Raw genomic sequence first — 19277 nt, 5'->3', positions numbered from 1 at the left:
TAATAAGAAAAAAGCCTTAACCCCTGCCACCCACAGAGGCCAAAGTGAGAGAAGCCATCAGTTCTACAGTGAATGCTGCTCAAAGGAGGGCTGAGCTGCCATGGGAGTATTAATGCCCTTGGAGAGCACAAAAAGAGAGAGCTACAACTACCAAAAGGGGCAGGGCAGGGTGCATGCAGCCCCAGCAGCACCCCAAGGTGCTGGAGCAGGCAGCTCCAGTACAGAGGCACTCAGCGCTGGCATTCTGGGGGTACTTGGCTGTGTGTGGGACAGCGTGGGGCTAAGGGGTGATGCTCTTCCTGTGGAATGACCGAACGCCGCCTGTCCCCTTGGCTGAGATGAGCAGGGTATGATGGTGCTTTCTGGCTGTCTTCAGCCATGCTTCTTGGCTTGAGCCTGGCAGCTGAGTGCCCCTGGCTTGCAGAGGGATGAGTGGAACGTGCTGATGGGGTCAGTGCGGAGTGGATTGGGCACCTGGCATCGGAGCCCCTCCAAATCCAGCATCCCACAGTGCAGGGGTGGAGACGAGTACCTGACAGGTACCTGGCTCTATGTCTGTGGGCAGTTCTTGCCCCCCAGCCCAAACCTCGGGAACTGGCAGGATGTTTCCAGCACTACAGCCGACCCTGCACAGTGGCTCTGGCCCCTTGGCAGGGGAGGAAAGCACTGCTTTAAGGAGACAAATATCAGCACCTTGCCTATAGGAGGAAGTTGGACATATTGAAATCTAAGATAAGTGGCCTCTTAAGCCAGCAGCGTGTCAAGTGGTTGAGGCAGAAGATGAGGGAGCAAACTCCCACCCAGGCTTGGCTGCATGAGCTGGGGCAATCTGCTGCCCTCGGCACTGTTGGGTCCCCCTCTCCCCTGCCCTGGCACAGGGCTGCAGCCTCTCAGAAGAGCAAAAACAGGACCTGCCTCAGCAATGAGCACAGCAACTGATGGCTGCATGCTCACCAGGAGCCCAACAAGGGGAAACACTGCTGAGAAAGCAGAGATGCAGCTTGTGGCCCAAATGCTAGCGTCGCCTGAGGTTGGGAGGTTCCTCAGGAAGGACAAGGACAGCCCAGGCTGGGCCTCAGTGTCCCCTTTGCACTGTGCCACGTGGGCACCTCTCCTCCTGGGTGAGGCCTCACAGGAGAAGACCACCGATCCATCTCCTGTTCGCGGCGTGCTGGGTTCACGCAGCCCAGCGGAGCCTGATTGCTAGGAAAAGAAAACCCTGTGGCTAATTCAGCACAAACTCATTACTTAATAGACAAAGTAAATATGGAAAAAAAAAAAAAAAAAGCATTCCCACCCCTAACCCACTGCTGAAATTTAGTTATGAGAAGAGCCAGAGCGCTACAGAGCCAGGGTATCTCTGGGTGACATTTACAGGGCTCAGCTTTCATCGCAGTTTGAAAAAAAATCCCGTATGCAGAGATTATCTGCACACTGATCTGGATTGTCTTGTTCAGCTTTGGCCCTCGTCCTAGATGGACAACGAGCAGAACACTTGGCTAGTGGCCTGAGGTCTGTGGCCTCTTCTGCGTGAGCTGGGAAGAGGAGGAGCAGTCTCCAAGGTACTTGAGAGCTTGCAGCCTTGGGACCTGGAGAGCCGGAGGGTGGGGGAGCGGAGCCAAGATCCCCAGCAGATCCTAGGCGAGGCAGCCCCTGCTCCGTGCTGCCCTGCTCAAACATCTCCAGCTTGCATGAAAATGCCTCAACCTGTGGTGGCTCCACCTTGGGGTTCCTGCTGGGTGCCAGCCCCCTGCTGCCACCTGGTGCCCCCTGCTGAAGGTCTGGGGAGCCGGGCAGCTGGGTGACAGGCGGGTCCCTTGGTGCAAGCCTCCCCTTTGCCGTGGTGTGGAGGAAGCGAGCAGGGGCCTGCTCCAGGCACACGGCTTGGCCCTGGGAGCTGCAGCGCTGCTGCATCAAGTCAGCTGTCAGAAGCCTTCCAGCCGTATGGTGTCTGGAGACCTTCCAGCGACCACAGCCTCTCCCCCAGCCCATCACTGCCACAGCACAGACGGGATTTAATGTATGTCTGCGTGTTCCCCTAACCTTTCCCCTCTCGAGGCAAAACAGGGAAGAAAAATAAGGCTGCAGGTTTGCAAGGACCCCCAGCCCAGATGGTGATGGTCATGATGACTCTGGGCTTTTCTGGACTGAGGTGGGCAGAGGGGAATGGGCTGGCTGCACGTGGGCGCTCCCTGCTCACACAGCAAACGCAATGCCACCCCACAGTGGCTCCTGGCACTCTGGGCAGATGTTCGTCTTGGCTTGAGGTACCATTTGGGGCTTTTTCTTTGCTCTCTTTGCCTCTCAACTTGCAGAAAACTGGTTCGCTTTCCACCTCCCCTCGCAGTGCCCCACTGCTTATTAGTTCTCCAAATATTTCGTCCTGCAGCCTAGCAGCAAGGACGCTGCACCAGGTGGCGGGGAGGTGGGAGTGGGCAGGACAGCACTTTGTCCCTGTGGCGCTGCTGCGGGCACAGGGCAGCTGGGGCTCTGCTGCACTAAATCCCTGCACATGGGGCACACGCAGCAGCATCCCTTGGGCTCAGCCTTCTTCCCACACTGCCTGAGGATGAGGCAGCAGTAGCAGCAGAGCATGAGCATTGCATGCCCCCTGCAGCGTCTTCCCCTCACCCCAGCAATTGCTTTGCTTTAAGCTTCTGCTTTTCTTGGTAAAAACTAGGCTGGGGACTGGCTGTGTCCAACCTTGTCCCCAGGAGCCCTCACTGGCTGTGGAGAATGCCCTGGGGAAAGCACACACAGAGGAAGAGGAGGAGACCTGGTGGTGGGATGCTGGTGAGTGAGATAGGGGCAGTTATAGAAAGGAGGGAAAGAAATCCCCTGGGATTTCCTGCCACCAGCTCCCATCTCTTCCTTGAATTGCAGGTACCACAGCCTCCCTGCACCCTCTCCACAGGCTCCAGCACAGTGAGGTGCTGGAGCAGTGAGGGGGTAAATGGATTTGCAAGGGGAAGGGGAGTTGAGTGGGGATGTGGTGTCCTTTGACAGCCTGGGCAGCTACTGAGGAGCTTCTGTAAATCACAGCAGCTGCCAGAGCTGCTCCAAAAGCTAGCTGCTGCCCAGGAGACCTTTCAGCATCCCACAACAAGGGCATGCAGGAGTGTGCCACGTCCCCTCCATATTCTCATAGGTCTAGATGGGCTTTCTGTGTTGCCATTAAGACCCAGGGACAGTGCTACCCTGTTGCCATCTCCCCATCTCCTGCCATGCCCCAAGCTGCACATACTGGCTGCACTCCATCGCCTCTCAAGGCTCAGCTGAGCCAAGCAGTGCTCCGGGCTGCTTAGTGCATGCCTTAAACAAATACAAATCATTGTGATAGAAGATACTGAGTGCCTAATGCCAGTCTCGGCTTAGCCATCGCCCATTCACAATGCTCCAGAGGCAGTAGGAACTCGTCCGATGAGAGCAGGCATCATGCAGGTCCCTGGCCACCTGGTGAGATCAGGCACGTCCCTGCTGGCTCAGGAGGCCACTGTGGGGCTTTGGCTTCAACAATAAATAAAGCAAACAAACAAAAATACAACAATTGCTTTTTTTTTTTTTTTTTAAACTTTAAATATTTTTTTTTCTTTAAAATCTGTTTTCCTCTGGGGCTCTGTCTCTGTAAAGAGCTGCAATCTCCTTGCAGTGTCTGGGCCACTTCCTCAGTCCTGGCCCTGGGGCAAGAGAGAAGCAGGGTCACTTAGAGAGGGGAATGGACTGGAGCTCCCCTCTGTGCATCACCGGCACGTATGGATTTCCACCACCCGATGGCAGGGTTTGCACTTGACGGAGCAGCACCAGTGGAATTTGCAGCTGCACCTTTCCACAACCTCCACTTCGTCCGTATGAAAGCCCCGACCACAGCACATGAGCTCACAGCCATCGATGGCCTTGGAGGTCTTGTTGCACTGCCGGCCACTGGTGCCCAGCACCCCATTCTTGAGGTCGTGGTCACAGAAGTCAGGGCTGGAGTCCAGGTAGACAAGGTCCTCATCTGTGTGCGGTTTGAACTGGGAGTTTTTTGGCACCAGCACTTTGGTGGAGCCGATCTCACTCTGCTCGACCTCTGTGGCACCATCAAATTTCTCCTTCAGCACGTTGCCCACTTTGCGGAAGGGGGGCATGGCTTTCCAGCACGTCTTGAACTCGCATGAGCCTGACACACCATGACACTTACACTCCACCCGCATGTTGTTGAGGATCGCCTGGAGGAGCACATATGAGAAAGGAGACAGGATGGTCAGCACAGGATGGATGCAGCAGGAAGGTGGGACAGAAAGGGACAGGGCTCTGTTGCACATAGGGGGTTTAAAAGTGAAGCCAAAGGGACTCGAGCAGTGGCTGCAGACCCTGCTGGGCTGCCCGGGTACCCCCTCACCATTACCTTCCTCCCTGCCTCGTTGTTGTGGAGGTTCATTAGTGCTCTGTTGGAAGAGGCCCCTTTGCTCCTCTCACGGACGTCGACGAAGGACTGTGAGAAGGCCACACCATAGGCGATGTTGTCGGAGCAGCCAGACCACTGGAAGCCTAAGGCACAGGGCATGGGTGAGACATGACGCCAGACGCCAGCCTGCCTTGCTCATCCCTTTCAGCCCTGCTCTTGCTAAACTACTGCTCATCTGCCCACTTGTCTTGCTGTCCACCAGGCTGGGGAAGCCTGAGCAGGGCAGCCCTTTGGGGGGGGAGGACACATGGACAGACAAGATCCTTTGGGCTGTGCTCCCAGGTGTCTTTCTTTTTATTTATTTATACATATATATTTTACATTTCTCTTAAGGGTGGCCCCCCAAGAGTGGGCATTGCCATGCTTGGTTGCTTTGCATCCCCGCACAGCTCCCGCGCTGTGTGTACTCACCCTGTGGGCTGCCCCCCTGCACCGTGCGGTCGCAGCCACACTTGTCCAGCTCACCGCTGCTGCAGGCGCGGGTCACTGCAAAAGCCACCCCTGCCGAAGAGATGGCATAGACGAATGCTGCCTCCCGCGTCCCTGCAACGGCACAAACAATGGTGGAAAACATGGCAGGAGGGCCGAGGCATGTGAGAAGGCTTTCTGAAGCTGTGCATCTCAGGTGGCCAAGGCTGGGCTGGGCTGCTACATGCGCCTCTTCTCCCCATTCCTCCCTGCCCTGGTGTTGCACATAACACCTCTTGAAAATCTGGTCTGAAAATGGACTCTTAGCAAAACACGCATGCAGAGCTAGCAAATCAATCCCTTTGCTCTGTCTCCCCTTCCCCAGCGATGCGGTCCCACATGCAGGACTCATCCTCCCCACTCCCAGGCATGATGTTTGCTTGGTCCCAAGCCCGCACCAGTCCCAGCGGAGGAACCTATGCAAAAGCCCCATCTTGCAATGGCCAAGGAGCTGGGAACTGCCCTGCAAGGTTAAAACCTGAATGTGACGGGTAAGATTTTAACCTGGCAGCGAGAGAGATGCAAAGGCTGCATCGCCAGCATGGGGAGAGCTCTCCTGAGCCTACATGGGGTGACTGTCCTGCCTGGTGCTCACAGGGCACCCCTTCATGAGAGCCCTCTGGCACCCCAGTTATACTTCTGCACTGCTCCTGATATCCAGGACTGCCCCCTGCAGCTGCAGACCCTTGTCGTTGACACACAGCATCCCGGAGCTGTAGACACCTCCAAAAAACAGCCTGCAAAGCTCTATCACAGCCCAGTCCCGAGGAGCAGTCCCTTCCCTGCACTTTCTTGCACTACCTGTGTGGTGGCACCCAGAGAGAAAGAACTCACTTGAACCATCTGCATGGGGAGACCTCTGGACACAAATCCCAGGGGCGGCACAGCCTGGGATCGTGGCTTGCAAAACCCAAACACCCACCAGCCTCTGAGGCCAGGAGGGGGCTAAGGACACAGCTCCTCTCCAAAGAGGAAGGATGGTGTGTTGGGTAGCCATGTGTTAGGGCTGTGTGAAGGCAGAGGTGGGGGTGGCAGATATCTCCCTGGCTCACCGGTTGGACAGAGGGCAGCTACTTTGGTGGTCGCAGCCCAGGCTTTGGTGGCCAAGCAGCAGTGGCTGGGGAAGGCCCAGCCAGCGGTGGGACTGAACCGCCTCCAAGTTAATCAAGGTTAATGGTAGGATCATGTTGGTCTGTTTGTGCTGTGGCTGACTAAAAAGAGGCGACTTTTAGTTTCTGGTATTTCTGGTATTTCCAGTCCTGAACCTTCACAAGAAGAGCTCTTCACCCCTGTATCGAGGGGAGGAAAGTCAAACAAGGAGCTGGTGACAGCTTTGACCGGTTCCCTAGATGGGAAGGTGCTCGGTGCATCAGAGGTTGGGTGGCACCCGAGGGGATGCAAGGGCCCCACTGGAGGTCTCTGGGGGTGCTGGAGTGGCCTTCCCCTCCGGCTCCTCACCCTGAGACTCTGGGCCCTCGCTTGGTTTGGTCACAGCCCTGTGCCCCCAGGATGCCTTTGTGCAGCTGGGATCGCAGGGGCCAGGTGCTGTCCTGGCCATAAATCCTCCCCGAAACACTGGCAGTGTGGTGGTGGCAGCCGATGCTGCTCCAAAGAGGGTCCAGCTGCGGCGTGTTTTACTCTCGCTGGGCGGCAGAGGGCTGTCCTCACAAGGCCTTGCACGCAGATGGCTCTGTTGGAGAGCAGCGCTGTTTGGCAGCAGTCACCACTGTGGTGCTGCCCAGAGAAGAGAGAGACTGAATACATCCAGCATCTTGCTGCAGCTGTGGCTTTGCAGAGCAAAGCTCCTTGGCTCAGCAGGATGGAGACGGGGCCACTGAGCAATCTTATGGTCCTGCTCGAGCTTGGCATGTCCTTGTAAAAGCTCCAGGCTGGATGCCTGGGGCTGATGCCTCCTTGGTGCCTACGTATGATGGGCACCCACTGGGTGTGAAAAAGATTCAGCAGAGCAACCATCCAGCAATTGAGGAACCACAAGGGCCTTGATATGCTGCTGCCAGCACAGTCTGAAGAGCTTTGCTGCAATGCCCAGGGAAGGGCTGTGAGCCCCAGGACCGAGTGCAGGGCTGTTCCCTACTCTGCAGCTGCTGGCTCAGTGGCAAATGAAACCCCCCTGCAGCCCAAAGGACCCAGCCGGGCTGTTGGTGCTTCTCCCCTGTGCTGCAGCACCCCATGTGTGTGTGCCTGGCTCACCTTGTGTTACCACCTTGCCGAAGACAGGCAGCGTGTCCAGCGTGGAGCAGTTCCAGCGGCGGTTGCGGAACTGGTACTGGCACTCCTCAATGGCCAGCTGGGCTCCGCGCCGCACCGAGTCCATCACCTCCAGGTTCCTCTTGCACATCTGCACCTGGCGCTGGATCAGGCCCTTCAGCTTCTCACAGGTCTCCTCCTCAGAGATGCTCCCCACTGAAGACAGCTTTGCCAGGTACCTGCCACAACAGCCAGTGCAATGGGTTAGGAGGCAGGGACTGGGGGAGCACACACTCATGTTCAGCAGGAGGTGAGGAGACCCAAGCCTGTCATCCCCTCACCTGGGTCACCTTAAAAGTGCCACTGCAGTTGCTCCACAGGATGCATTTCTGCATGGCAGAGAGCAAGGCCAAGCAAAACAACCATCCTGTGGCAGCCTGGTCCCCTGTCTCTTGGAGAGCCCAGCTGCTGACTCCCCTTTGCCTCTGTTGCCTACATGGAGGATATTTTCGGTGTTGTCTGAATGTGCCTGGTCAGGTCTCCTGAGTACCAGCATATCCAAGTGCTACTAGGAAAAGCCAGAGGTCTCTGAAGTCAGCCAAAACAAGCAGGACAGCCACTTGGCTGCCAGTTCCAGCTGCCACACGGCTCCCGCGGCGTGGCAGTGTGCTCATCACCGACAAACATCTCCCTCCAAACCACTTCCCTCCTGGAGCCTGCTTTTAGCTCCTCCAGTGCCTGAGGATAGCCTCTGGGAGCTACCAGGTTTTCTGTAACTTGGGGTTCAAGCAGGGCTTGAAGTGGGGAGGATGGAGCCAGAAGCCCACTGGGGACAAAGCTCCATGTGCTGAGCACCTCCTGCACCGATTCGGCTCCCAAAAGTAGCTGCCAGGGATTTGGTGACTTGGAAGAACTGGCCACATGCTCAGTTTTCCATGGCTCCATCCTCAGCAGGACTTACAGAGTTGCTCTCCAGTGGTGGCATTAGGGAAAGGGAGAGCTGCCCCTTTTTGGGTGAGCATCCCGCAAGCTCCGGGCAGCTCCCCACCAAGCAGCTGAGTGCACTGCACACTGCAGTAACCCAACCCACCACATCCTGCATCCATCTCCATGTGCGCCAGTTTCCCAGGCTCAGCCTCCTGCCCCAGCCTGATCCCAGACGGGTTATAAGATAGACCCCCCCCCACAACTCATCCAGGCTGTAGGATAAACCCCGATTTCCTAAGATTATCCACGCTAGTGCGGGTGCAGGCATGCACCCAGACACCTCCCTCCTTCCTGTGGCTGCTGGCACCTGCTTCGAGTGCCACTGCCACTGGTGGCACCCTGTGTTGCCACGGGGCAGCGATCCCTGGGCAGGCACAGCTCATGCTCGCACCCTCCAGCCACACCGAGTTCCAACATTCTCAGGAATCACCAGCACCAAAAAGCTCACATTGCTACCTTGCCCGTGCTGAGTGATGTGAGTACTGAGCGAAGGCTTTTTGGAAAGCTCATTCCTTGACTCTGCATTTCTCAGCCCTACAGAGCTTGCGGGTTTTTTGTTTGCTTGTGTTTTTTTTCTCCTCCTCCAAAGTTACGACATCCTACTAAGGATTTTGCCTTTGAAGCACTGCTTGCCTCTAAGAAGTGACTATTCAAAAGTGGCTCCTGCTTCCTGCCTGTTCCCATGTGTCCCAGGAGCCAGATCTGCTGACTTCAGCCACAAGATCAAGCTGTCATAGCCTCTTCCTCCCATTAGCCATGCCAGCCTGCCCCAGGAGGAGGGAGCAGGATTTTCTCTTCCGTGCATCAGCAGAATTATTCACCAGCTTGGTTTCATGCTTACAACTGGGGGCTGTGGGAGATGGTGAGAAAGCCGTGTTGGCTTGCAGTGTCCGTGGGGAGTCTGCATGGCTAGCCGTCAAAAGCATTCAGCTTTCCTCATGCATGGAGGTCACTTGATGCAATGCCTCTCGGACAGTGGGAAGTGGCAGGCTGCCGTGGTTTCAGAGCCAAGCTCTTTTCTAGCCTTTATACCAGCTAAGCAGCTCTGCCCAAGGGTTTCTGCTCCTCTAAGGGCCCAGTCTTTGCAGAGGACCGGCTGCATGACTGCCTGATGTACACAGCTAACTTGAAAACCCTGCCACGAGTGAGCAAACCCATGGCTCGTCACCTTTCTGCCAGCCCCTCGATGCGAGCAGTGCTGCTGGTGCTGTGCTGTGGCCCTGGACACTGGGAGCAATGTTTGCTGCTTCTGCACCCTGCTGCATGTGGCTGGGCCAAGACGAAGGCAGCAAATGTCCCTTGGGATTGTTCAGGACACTTGATGCTGAGCCCTGACAGCCCTGTTCGCTCCCTCACCCAGCTGTCATTTCGGTTTGTGCACGGGGAAGCCAGTGCACAGCAATGCAATCAGATTCATCCCGAGACACTGCGAGTCGGGTGATCAGCTTTGAGCCTGGAAGACAAGAAAACCAGATTCTGCCTCGAGCACCATCCCCTTGTGCTAATCTGCCTTTTTTTGCCCACTCCCCATCCCCCATGACTTAAGCAGTATTTTTTGCAGGAGGGAACCTGCTCCTGGAAAGCAGCATGGCTGGTCCTGCTGGTGAGCCAGTGCCCAGCCCTGCTGCAGGCACCTAACATCAGCTCTGCTTAGGAGCAAAGGAGATAGGGGCACCATCTCCTTTTCTAATATATTTCCCAGCTCAATGGGATTCTCCAAGCAATGTGGAGCTATAAATTCAAAGTACACATGAAGAGAAGGATGACAAGAGCCTTTCAAGCCTTTCCAAGTAGATGTGCCTGATAAGACACCTCCCCAACAGGCACTTAATGGTATTTGGGATGATAAAATGAAGGACAAAGATGCTTCAAAGATGGATACAGTTCTCCAAGAGCATGTCTGATAATTTGTTTTGCAAGGCAGGCAAATGAGGTGAAGCTATCCAGAATGATGCTGTGGCCTCTCTCCGCCATCATTCCTCCTCAGCCCGTGCACATCTGCCCCCTGGGGATGAAGGCAGCTGTGCCTGAAATGCCACAGCCCCAGGAGACTCCCAGCTTACCTCCAGCCTCCTACACCCTCTGGTACCATCTCTGCTTTCCAAAAAAAAGGCTCCAACCAGAGGGGGCAGCTCCGACCCTAGTCTCTAGGTCAAATCAAGGATGCAAAGAAGGATATTTGTCAAGTATGGGACTGCTTTGAGTCTTTCAGGTGGCACCTGTCTGTGTCATGTTCAGGGGCACGACACAGGAACATCTCACTGCCTTTCCCTTCTCTGTGGCAGCTGTGGGGCAAGATAAGAGCTGGGAAAGGTGCTCTGCCCACACCAGCATTCGAAGATGCTCCCACCCTGCAATACACAGAGTGTTCCTCAGGGCTGCGGAGCCCGAGCGAGGCACCAAACCCATCTGCAATGCTCCTTGGTCAGCATGCAAGTGCTGTTCCAGCACTTTGCCTGGTCCTTAATGAGGACATTGAGGAATTATTTTTTCCTGGATTGAGGTGGTAGAAGCCACAGACAAAGCCTTCTCTGCCTTTGTGCACATGCAGTAGGACCAGCACACCAGGAGTGAACCAAAGCAAAGCTGTCCTCTGCAAGGTCTCAGTGCAATCTCCATCTCAATATCACATCTTCATTTCTCTGTAGCTGAGCACGGCTCTAGACTATGATTTAAGTCTTACAGGCAGCCTCAGAACAGCCCTGCTTGTGGAAAAACAAACAAACAAACAAACAAAAAAACCCACAAACAATAGCATAATTTCTTCCCTTACCAAGACTGGGCAAAGAATGTTTCAAGGGGTAGCTCCTGCCCAAGTCATTTGTTCAAGTTTTGTCTTCTTGCTTCATCATCAGATTTGTATTTCTTTTCTCCTGCCTTTACATCCAGACAAGTCACTCACAGAACAAGCTCCCTTTTATTAAAAATCACTGACTTAACATAAAACCGACAGAAAGCCATTCTTTTTTTTCCATCCACAGCATACAGATCAAGGTTGAAGTCCCACAATTTACGTATTCGCAGTTGATCCACTCGGTGAGATGGCAAACAGGGAAACCTCAAAGCCAGGGAGATTTGAAAAGGAAAAAAGAAAGCCCTACTTAAATAAAAGTGATGATAATTTCTGCCGCAGAGGCTGGCAGGTAGAGGCAGAAGGGGAGGGGAGGGGATTGGCTGCCATGGAAAGGTGTGGAAATGTGAGTCACGGATGGATTCTCAGTAGAGGCGGTTTGGGGAAGATGCAGCAGATGTCCTGAAGTGAGCAGAAATCTTGGTTTTTAAACAACAACAACACACACACACACAAAACAATCAAAAAACATCTGAAATTGAGTTTCACTTGTGAAAATTCCTCATGTTGTCTCATTTGGAGAACATTTTCCTAAAGTTGGTGACAGCCAGGCCTGTGACCCCCTATCAGAGATGCTGAGCAGTCAGATGAGTCAGAAGCTTTGCCCTGCTCAGCAAACACCCCGTCCTCCTGGGCCACCTGCCTGCCTAAGGCCATAAAGGGGTTGTTCCAGCCAAAACAAGTGAGAGGAGAGAAGAAAAGAGGAGAGAAGAAAAATGCTTCAGTATCTCTGTGCTGCTGGAGTGGGGAAGGCAGCCACCAGCCCATGGTGGGTGTTGCTGAAGACCTGCAAGGCTGCCCCAGTGCAGCTGGTGGCCCTGCAGCACGACATGTCGTCCCCCCCCTGAGACTAGACACCTCTCCCCCTGGGGATTAGATGTCCTTCCTTTCTGTTGCTTGTAAATGTAAACCATGATTTACAATGCCGTCATCCAAAAGCCTGTCTGGTTTCTTCCCTGGAAGAAAAGCAGCACTCCGGCTCTGTCCTTCCTGCCGGTTACTGCATATTTCATCTCTTGACTGAAACCATGTTTTTCACACCCAACTCTCCACCTCCAATTAATGGCTGCCAAAGCAGTCCCCCAGGGCCACCGTGCTCACCGTGATCTGACCAGGGCTGGCAGGGAGCGAACGCCACGGGGCTCTAGCCCAGCTAGGGACTCTCCACCAGCTGCCCTGCAGCTTCTAGGATGTGGTTTCACCCTTAGCAAGCTGTCACAGGCAATGCTGGCCCCCCAGCCCCTGGGGACAGCCAGGGGGCCTGGTTGTGGGTCCTAGGACAGCCTGGTGCCCTGGCTCAGCACCTGCACTTTGTGATGGAGAAGAGCAGAATTGGCAAGCTGAGCCAACCCTGAGGGCAGAATCTACTTTGGGAATCTACTTCAGCTGTGCAGGAAGCATCCTTTACAACATCTCCCTTTATAAGCCAATAGGATCTTCTCCTGTGCTTGAGCACAGCAGCAGGGACTGGCTGCAAGAGGAAGCAAGTGTGGGCCACATGTCTGAGCCATGTGGGAATTCGCCTTATGCAGCACTTCAGGCTAGACCTGGTTGGAGAAATTCTGACAAGTTTTTCATTTCAATCCAAATTTGCAAACACATGGTGAGAGAAGCCCTTTTTTCAGGATTAGTTTGATCTCACCCAACTTCCAACAGACCCCGGGCTGGTTTCCATTGGCCAAGATGCTCAATTAATTTTTTCCCCGAGTAATTTAATGAAAGCACAATACTGGCTCCAGTTCTGCTGAGGCTGCCAGATGCTGCACAGCACCTTCCCAGCTGCAAACCACAGCAGCCACTCCTGGGGAGCCTGGAGGATGCAATTGGGGGTCACCCACAGGAATGGGGGGCATGCACCCCACACCTGGAGGCAATCAGAGGTGGCCTGCACTTTGTAGCCAGGGTAGGGCCTGCCATTCAAGCAGCCTTGGATAACTGAGATTTCTGTGGATTCACAAGGCTTTCAGCTTAAAAAAAAATAAATAATGAAAATCGAGTATTGTAAGAGCCTGTGGTGTTGCACTTCTAAGGAAATATGGAGGAACCTCCTGGAAATGGCTAACCTCCAAGGTTGCTCAGCAGTTTCACATTTTAAACAAGCCCAAACAAATGGCTGTAATGTATTTCCCTCCATCTACAAGGAAGGATTAATTGAGAGGACAACAGCTCTCTGCAGAGTAGCATAAGCATTTTTTTGCTGCAATACAAAAGCCTGGTTCTGACTCATGGATCCACCACAAACAATTGCAAAAAGAAATCTGCTTCTTGCCATTGCTTGCACATGGAGCTGACCAGATCCTGTCTTTGCACACCATAGGATACAGGGTAGCTTTATCCGACCCATGTCCCTCCTCCCTAGAATAAGGCTCCTGAAGATTAGGGTATAGTTTTATTTGAGGTGTCCTTAAGGAAAGAACAATGCCCATCCTCACTGAGGAGCAAAAGGGCATCAATCCCTCCTCCATCCTGGCAGAGCTCAAAGACAAGCCTGGGAGTTCAGTGTCGAGATTTGCAAAGGTCTCTTGCCTCTGCAGGATGCAACCCTTAAGGGCAGTCTGTTTCAATAGCTGAGCTAAACTTAGCTGCTTTTGTCAAAAGTGGCAGGATTTTTTTTTTTTTAAATATTGAAAAAAAGAATCATTCAATTCAATGGAGGCTGCTGATTTAGGTCTGCCTCCCCAAATCCCTTGGGAATAAGCATGCAGGGTCCCAGCACCCCCAGTGTTAATTAACCATGCAGTGCATGGGTAGGGGAGCCCTAAGTGCTGTGCCTGCAGCCCCAGCAGGATTCCCAGAGCAATGTAGAGGGGCTCTGGGCACCCCTGCAGCAGAGAACCCTTCATCCAGCCCCCCAGCAGCCCTTGAAGCAAGGCAATTCTCCATCAGACCCACTTTGTGCAATCCACTGCCCTAGCTGCCAGAGCAGATGAGACTGGGGAACCTTCCTGACACCGTCCTCGCACCAAAAAGCACCTGGGGAGGGGAGCAGGGCTTGGCAGAAACAGATCTGCCCCGGAGCTACCTGCACCTGCTGAATGAGGGCTGCAACAGCGTGGCATCCACTGGGAAAATGCTGGGCTGGTTCCTCGTTGAGTGGAAAATGGGAGGGTCACAAAGACAATGCAAAGAATCTCACGCAAAATGGAACCCAACCAGGCCTGAGGTGAAGCAAACTCTCTGCTAGCAAAGCTGGGGAGATTCACCTTAAAAATTGAGTCTGGTTTAAGAACAGAGAAATGCAAGTAGAGGACCTAGGCCTGCTTCTTCTACATCCCCTACATTGTGCAGTGACCCAAAACCAGCAGAAGATTAGTGTATAGGGCTACCCAGGCTGCTCCTGCAATATCCCCTCTGCAAAGCTGGCAGGGGTGAGCAGAGAGCATTGGGCCCTGTGTTTGTCAAGCACCTTGTGATGTTCAATGAAAGGGGGGGGGCTACAGAAAAAAATATTTTTATCCCTCTCTCTCCAGCCCTCAAAAGTCGTTGCTATTAGCTGCTTAGCCAGGCTTGTTAGGACGCTTGCAAGGTCTCCAAGCTTTCCCAAGAATAGGCAGTTTCATTATTTAAAGGCTTTTAAAAGCCCAGCTGTGCTCCTGGCCCTTTAAGCCAAGTCTCAAGCCCAACTGGAAGCTTTAAACTCCTGTAAATAGGGGGTAGATGGAGCTGCCGGTGGCACACCCTGCTCTGCAGCAGCATAATCACATCTTCTACTATTCAGAGTGCATGGAGAGCCTCCTCCAAAGCCAGTTCTGGATGTGTAACAGCAGGAAGAGGGAGAGAGGCTGCAATGACTCCCAGAGAGCTAGATAACCAGGGCCCTGCCCATAAGGGACCCCTGCCCTGTTGCCTCTTGAAGCTTTTCAGGCAGGGGAATTGATTCTCAGGGCTACAACTGCTCCAACAACCCAAATAGCTACAGGTAACAGCAGCCCCAGTGCCATACACAGTTAGGAGAAACCCGCATTTACCCCCACTTCGCATATGTTCGAGTTCACCTCTTCAGGTGGGTTTCTGCTCCCCACCAGCCCCCAAAGAGTTAAATAAATCACCCCTTACCTCCTGCCAAGACAAGGGCCCAGCTCTCCCTGGGCCACTTCCAAGAGGCGCTCAGCCCGTGCAGTGCTGGGCGTTTGGCTGAACCCTCTGAGAACACCCCCAGCACCAGGATGTTGCTGCACCTCTGTCCGAACATGCTTCCAAATTCAGTCACGTTCCTGCATGCATAGGTTCAAGAGCTGAACTGAGGCCGTGACATGCAAGTTGCTTCGAATTGCAGCTCGTCCCATGGGTAAAGCAAGTCCCTGGAGTCCTCCAGAGGAAACACAGAAGGGAGAGGGACCTGCCCTTTATGCACAAGCACAATCAGCTACAGCCCTTTACTTCACTTTACAATTCTGTGCCTGCTTTAAGGAAAAGGCTTAAAGCACTCCGAGCCCCAAAAGGCAGAAGGAAAAGCAAGTCTGAAGCTTTCATTGGAAGGGGGAACAGAGCATCTCTTCAAATTTTTATGTCAGAGCTTTTTTGGATAGGCAGTGAGCCCAACAGCAACTCCCCGAGCTCAGACACTGAGAAAACACACCTGAGGTTTACTTCCTAGCCAGATAGAAAATATCTCGGTCCATTTAATGAAAAGATCTGGCAAAGTCCCTTCCAGCTCGAAATGTGCAGCAGCAGAGCGATGCCTGGCAGAGATGCTGACACCATCCTCTTCGAGGTGGGATGGGGCTCAGAAGGCACCGTGTGCAGGGTCCTGATGAGCCCTACCTCACTGAGCTGGGCTTGCTGAAAACCTTCAGCTCAAGTGTTGCAAGTGGCGTTTCCGAAGTGCTCAGGGAATGCGAGTCCCGACAGGTCAAAAGACGCTTTAGAAAAAGCCTCGTCTTGTGAAAGGCACACTGAGCTTAATCACTAATCCAGCAGGTTTCTGGAAAAGCAAACTTCACTGTGCGCTGCCACCCAGTGCACACACGTACGTGCAGAAGTATGCACCTGGCCAGGCGCGCACCCAGCACCGTGCGCCAGCTGGATCCAGCCTCCAGATGCTGGGCGCGGGTGGGCAGCACCCAGGCAGCACTGCGATAAAGCAGAGCACGCTGGAGCCCACACGCATGACACATGCAGCTTTGCAAAGACATACGAGGCATACTCATTCCTTGAATATCTGATAACTCCTGGGATCCTTCTAACTCTGTTTATTGCCTCCGGCAGCCTTTGTTTCTGATGTGAGAAGATAAACAATGGGAATTGTCTTAATCCTAAAGGCAAAGAATAAAAAGCACTGAGCGGGGGATGATCCTTTTATCACAATACATTTGTAACATCAAAAAGTTGAACCTTTCTTTTGAACGCACTGAGCTGTATCTGCTTTTCCTCCCCTGTTGGCAGGAATGAGCCCTCCGTTCTCCCATGGATGAACCCCCCACGCCCACCCCTCGTGCTGTGCTCTCGTCGTGCTGCAAGCATGGCTGGCTGCACACAGTGCTACCGCTTGTCGCAGTGAGCCACCCCTCTGCCTGCCTCATCTTCCCACTTCTCCCCACCAGCCCCAGCCCTGCAGCCGTGTGCCAGGACTCCCCCTCCACACACCCATGTGGAGCTGACCCTGCTGCTGTGGTTTAACACCGAACCCCTCTTTCACCAGGTGCTTCCCCATGCCCATCCTGGGCGAGCAGGGGCTGCTCCTCCCCGGGACCTGCCGTCATCCTGCAGGGCTTCCTCCGGACTTTCTCCCTGCGGGAAAAGTGCTCCCACTCTTTCCGATGTACCTTCATCAGAGGCGTGACAGCTTAAAGACTACCTTGATAGCTGCTGCGATCCACCCACCTCTTTGCTAGAGTCTATCGGAGCACAAGTCGCTCCATCTGGCAAAACAGGGGGGAGGAAGGCTGAGCGCTAACACATCCCAGCCAGCTGCCCGAGGGTGAACACCTTTTCCCATCAGCAGGACACTGGGAGAATACTGCTGACCTGGTGCCAGCTTTCCCCAGCCGTAGGGAGCATCCTCCAAAACCAATCCACCTCCTGCAGTCTCCAGCAAGCCAAACCTAAAGGCAGGAGAGATGGGAATCACAGAGAGCACTCCACAGGGGACATGCTTCTGGGTCCATGCCTGCCTGGGTGTGATTGTCGGGAGAGGTGCAAGCCACCAGGGAGCTTTTGTGTTGGCAGCCCCAGCCTCCAGCCCTGGGGACTCCCTGGGGGTCTGTGGTGTGCCTGCCCTTGCTGATGGAGGCCTGGGGAAGCGAGCTGGATGCGGCCCACACGCCCAGCCCGACAGCAGGTCCGCTTGGTGCAAGCACTGGGATCTGAGTTCAGCCTGCGAGCACAGCAGCCGGTGACGCTGGGAACGGGGCAAATAGTGTCTCCCAAAAGACAAGATTTATTAGGAGGAAGCAGTCCCTCAGAGCTTTGAGGGAACGCGCTGTCACACTCCGTCCCCTCTGCCCTGGGGGTCTCCCCAGAAGACAGCCCCTCAGCCTTGGCAAATGTGCAGGAATTTTCCAGAACGATTTCCACCCCTGTTTACCTTAGACATTATTTCAGTGTTTGCTCAGCGGGTAACCAATGTCACCGGGCTCCTCCACAGCACGCAGCAGCCCCCCACGGCCCCTTGACTGTGCTCGGGGGGCAGCGGGAGCCAAGACACGCGCAGCCTGACCTGCAACGGGTCCCCGGGGCCAGCGCGCGAGCGAGCCCAGCTCGGCCGCAGCAGCCGCCCTGGCCCTGCCAAGTCCTTCCCTGGACCGATGGCCCTCACGGGGCGCCTCGCCAAGCCCCAGGCCCTGCTCTGACCCGGGGGCCCGACCTCGGCTCCCCAGCGCAGCCCAACCGAGTAACTGAAGAACAAAAGGCGAAAGAGGGGTCTTTCATGCCCCTCAAGCAAGCCGGTGAGCGGCCTCGACGAGGCGCGGGAGCCGAGCAGCCGGGCAGGGTCTGCATCCCTGCAGCCCACCTGCCGGGGCCGCCGGGCCGCCAGCCCCGGCCCCGCCGGCTCGGAGGGGGCGACAGCCCGGAGCCCCCCGCGGGCTGACCCGGGGCCGGGAGCCCGAACTCCGCCGCCGCCCCGCTCCGAAGCTGGGCAGCGACGGGGCGCGACCCCCGCGGGGGGGATGCTGCCGGGCCCCGCGGCACCTGCTCGGCCGCCCCCGGGGGGAAGCAACAAGTGGCGGCGGCGGCTTCCCCTCGCCCGCGGCTACTCACAGCCAGTTGCTGGCGTTGGCCGAGAAGGTTGCGAGGATGATGAGCAGCAAGGAGCGCAGGAAATACTCCGGGCTCATCCTGGAGGGCAGGCAGGCAGGCAGGGAAGGAAGGAGCGGAGCGGAGCGGAGCGGAGCGCGACGACGGTGGCGACGGCGGTGGCGGTGGCGGTGGCGGCGACGGCGGTGGCGCCCGCCCCCCCCGCCCGGCCCACGGCCCCCAGGCAGCCGCCGCCGCAGGTGGGCGCCGGGCAGGAGCGGCGGCGGCTGGCGGCGGGCGCTGCCCGGTAGATGCGCCCGCGGCGGCCGCCGAGCCCGACTGTCAGCTCGGCCGGCCCATCCCGGGATGGAGCGGCGGGCCGGGGGCGGGCCGGAGGCGGGGGCAGCCCCGGGGGCGGCCCCAGACTGCGGCTCCCGGGGCGGGTCCCGCCGCTGGGGACACCCCCGGGGCGGCACCGGTGGCGTCCCCTCGCCGCGCTGCGCTGCCCGCCAGCGATTCCCACCCCCCCCCCCCGGTGCCGCTCCACCGCCGGCAGCGGGCCGCGGGGCTCGGGATGGAGCACGGAGGTGCCTCGGTTTTCCGTAGCGCTGGGAGTAACCTGGGCATCCCATGAACTGCCTCCACTTGTGTTGGAAGGAGTCTCCCAAGGAGAGGTTTCTGAGGGTTCGCCACAAATAGGCAGCTCTTGACTTCGTCATCTGCAAACTGAAAAGAGGGAGGTCCTGGGGGATTACCCTCAATAGGAATAGCAGCCGGAGCTGGCATCGGGACAGGGCCACACACCCTCTTTGTGTCACCACAGGTCTGTCCCTGCAGTGCCTAGTGCTGGGCTTTGAGCATGTGGAGGAGGATGCTCAAACAAGCATTAAGGATTAAATCCACACCTGAAGTTGTCTAGAAAGGTCAACTGCTGGGAATCCCAGCAGCCTGGTTTGCTGGCCCTGGAGGCCAGGAGATGCAGTGGGAATCCCCATCTCTTTCCCCATCTGCCATGTCTCCATCTATCCCCCACAGACCACATGGGCACAAATGACTCAATTTAAAGCCAGGAGCAACACGAGATGTCATGAGACGGCTGCTTGGAGTGAAACCCAAGATCCCAAGCAGCAAACAACTGTG

The 19277-nt window shown here is 55.6% G+C and overlaps 1 protein-coding gene across 1 annotated transcript; it reads right to left on the bottom strand.

The window, feature by feature from the left end:
* Nucleotides 1-3525: 3525 nt before the first annotated feature.
* WNT4 (Wnt family member 4) lies at nucleotides 3526-18498 on the bottom strand. Its single transcript, XM_068658596.1, has 5 exons — nucleotides 18162-18498; nucleotides 7127-7362; nucleotides 4859-4990; nucleotides 4388-4530; nucleotides 3526-4208 (listed from the first exon to the last, which is right to left on the bottom strand). The coding sequence occupies exons 1-5, from the start codon at nucleotides 18236-18238 to the stop codon at nucleotides 3741-3743; spliced, it is 1056 nt and encodes a 351-aa protein (XP_068514697.1). The 5' UTR covers nucleotides 18239-18498; the 3' UTR covers nucleotides 3526-3740.
* Nucleotides 18499-19277: the final 779 nt, after the last annotated feature.

This window comes from Anas acuta, chromosome 22 (genome assembly GCF_963932015.1).
Source record: "Anas acuta chromosome 22, bAnaAcu1.1, whole genome shotgun sequence".
In the NCBI taxonomy this organism is placed as follows: domain Eukaryota; kingdom Metazoa; phylum Chordata; class Aves; order Anseriformes; family Anatidae; genus Anas; species Anas acuta.
The sequence above is the reverse complement of the archived record's forward strand: the minus strand, read 5'-3'. Positions and strand labels throughout refer to the sequence as shown.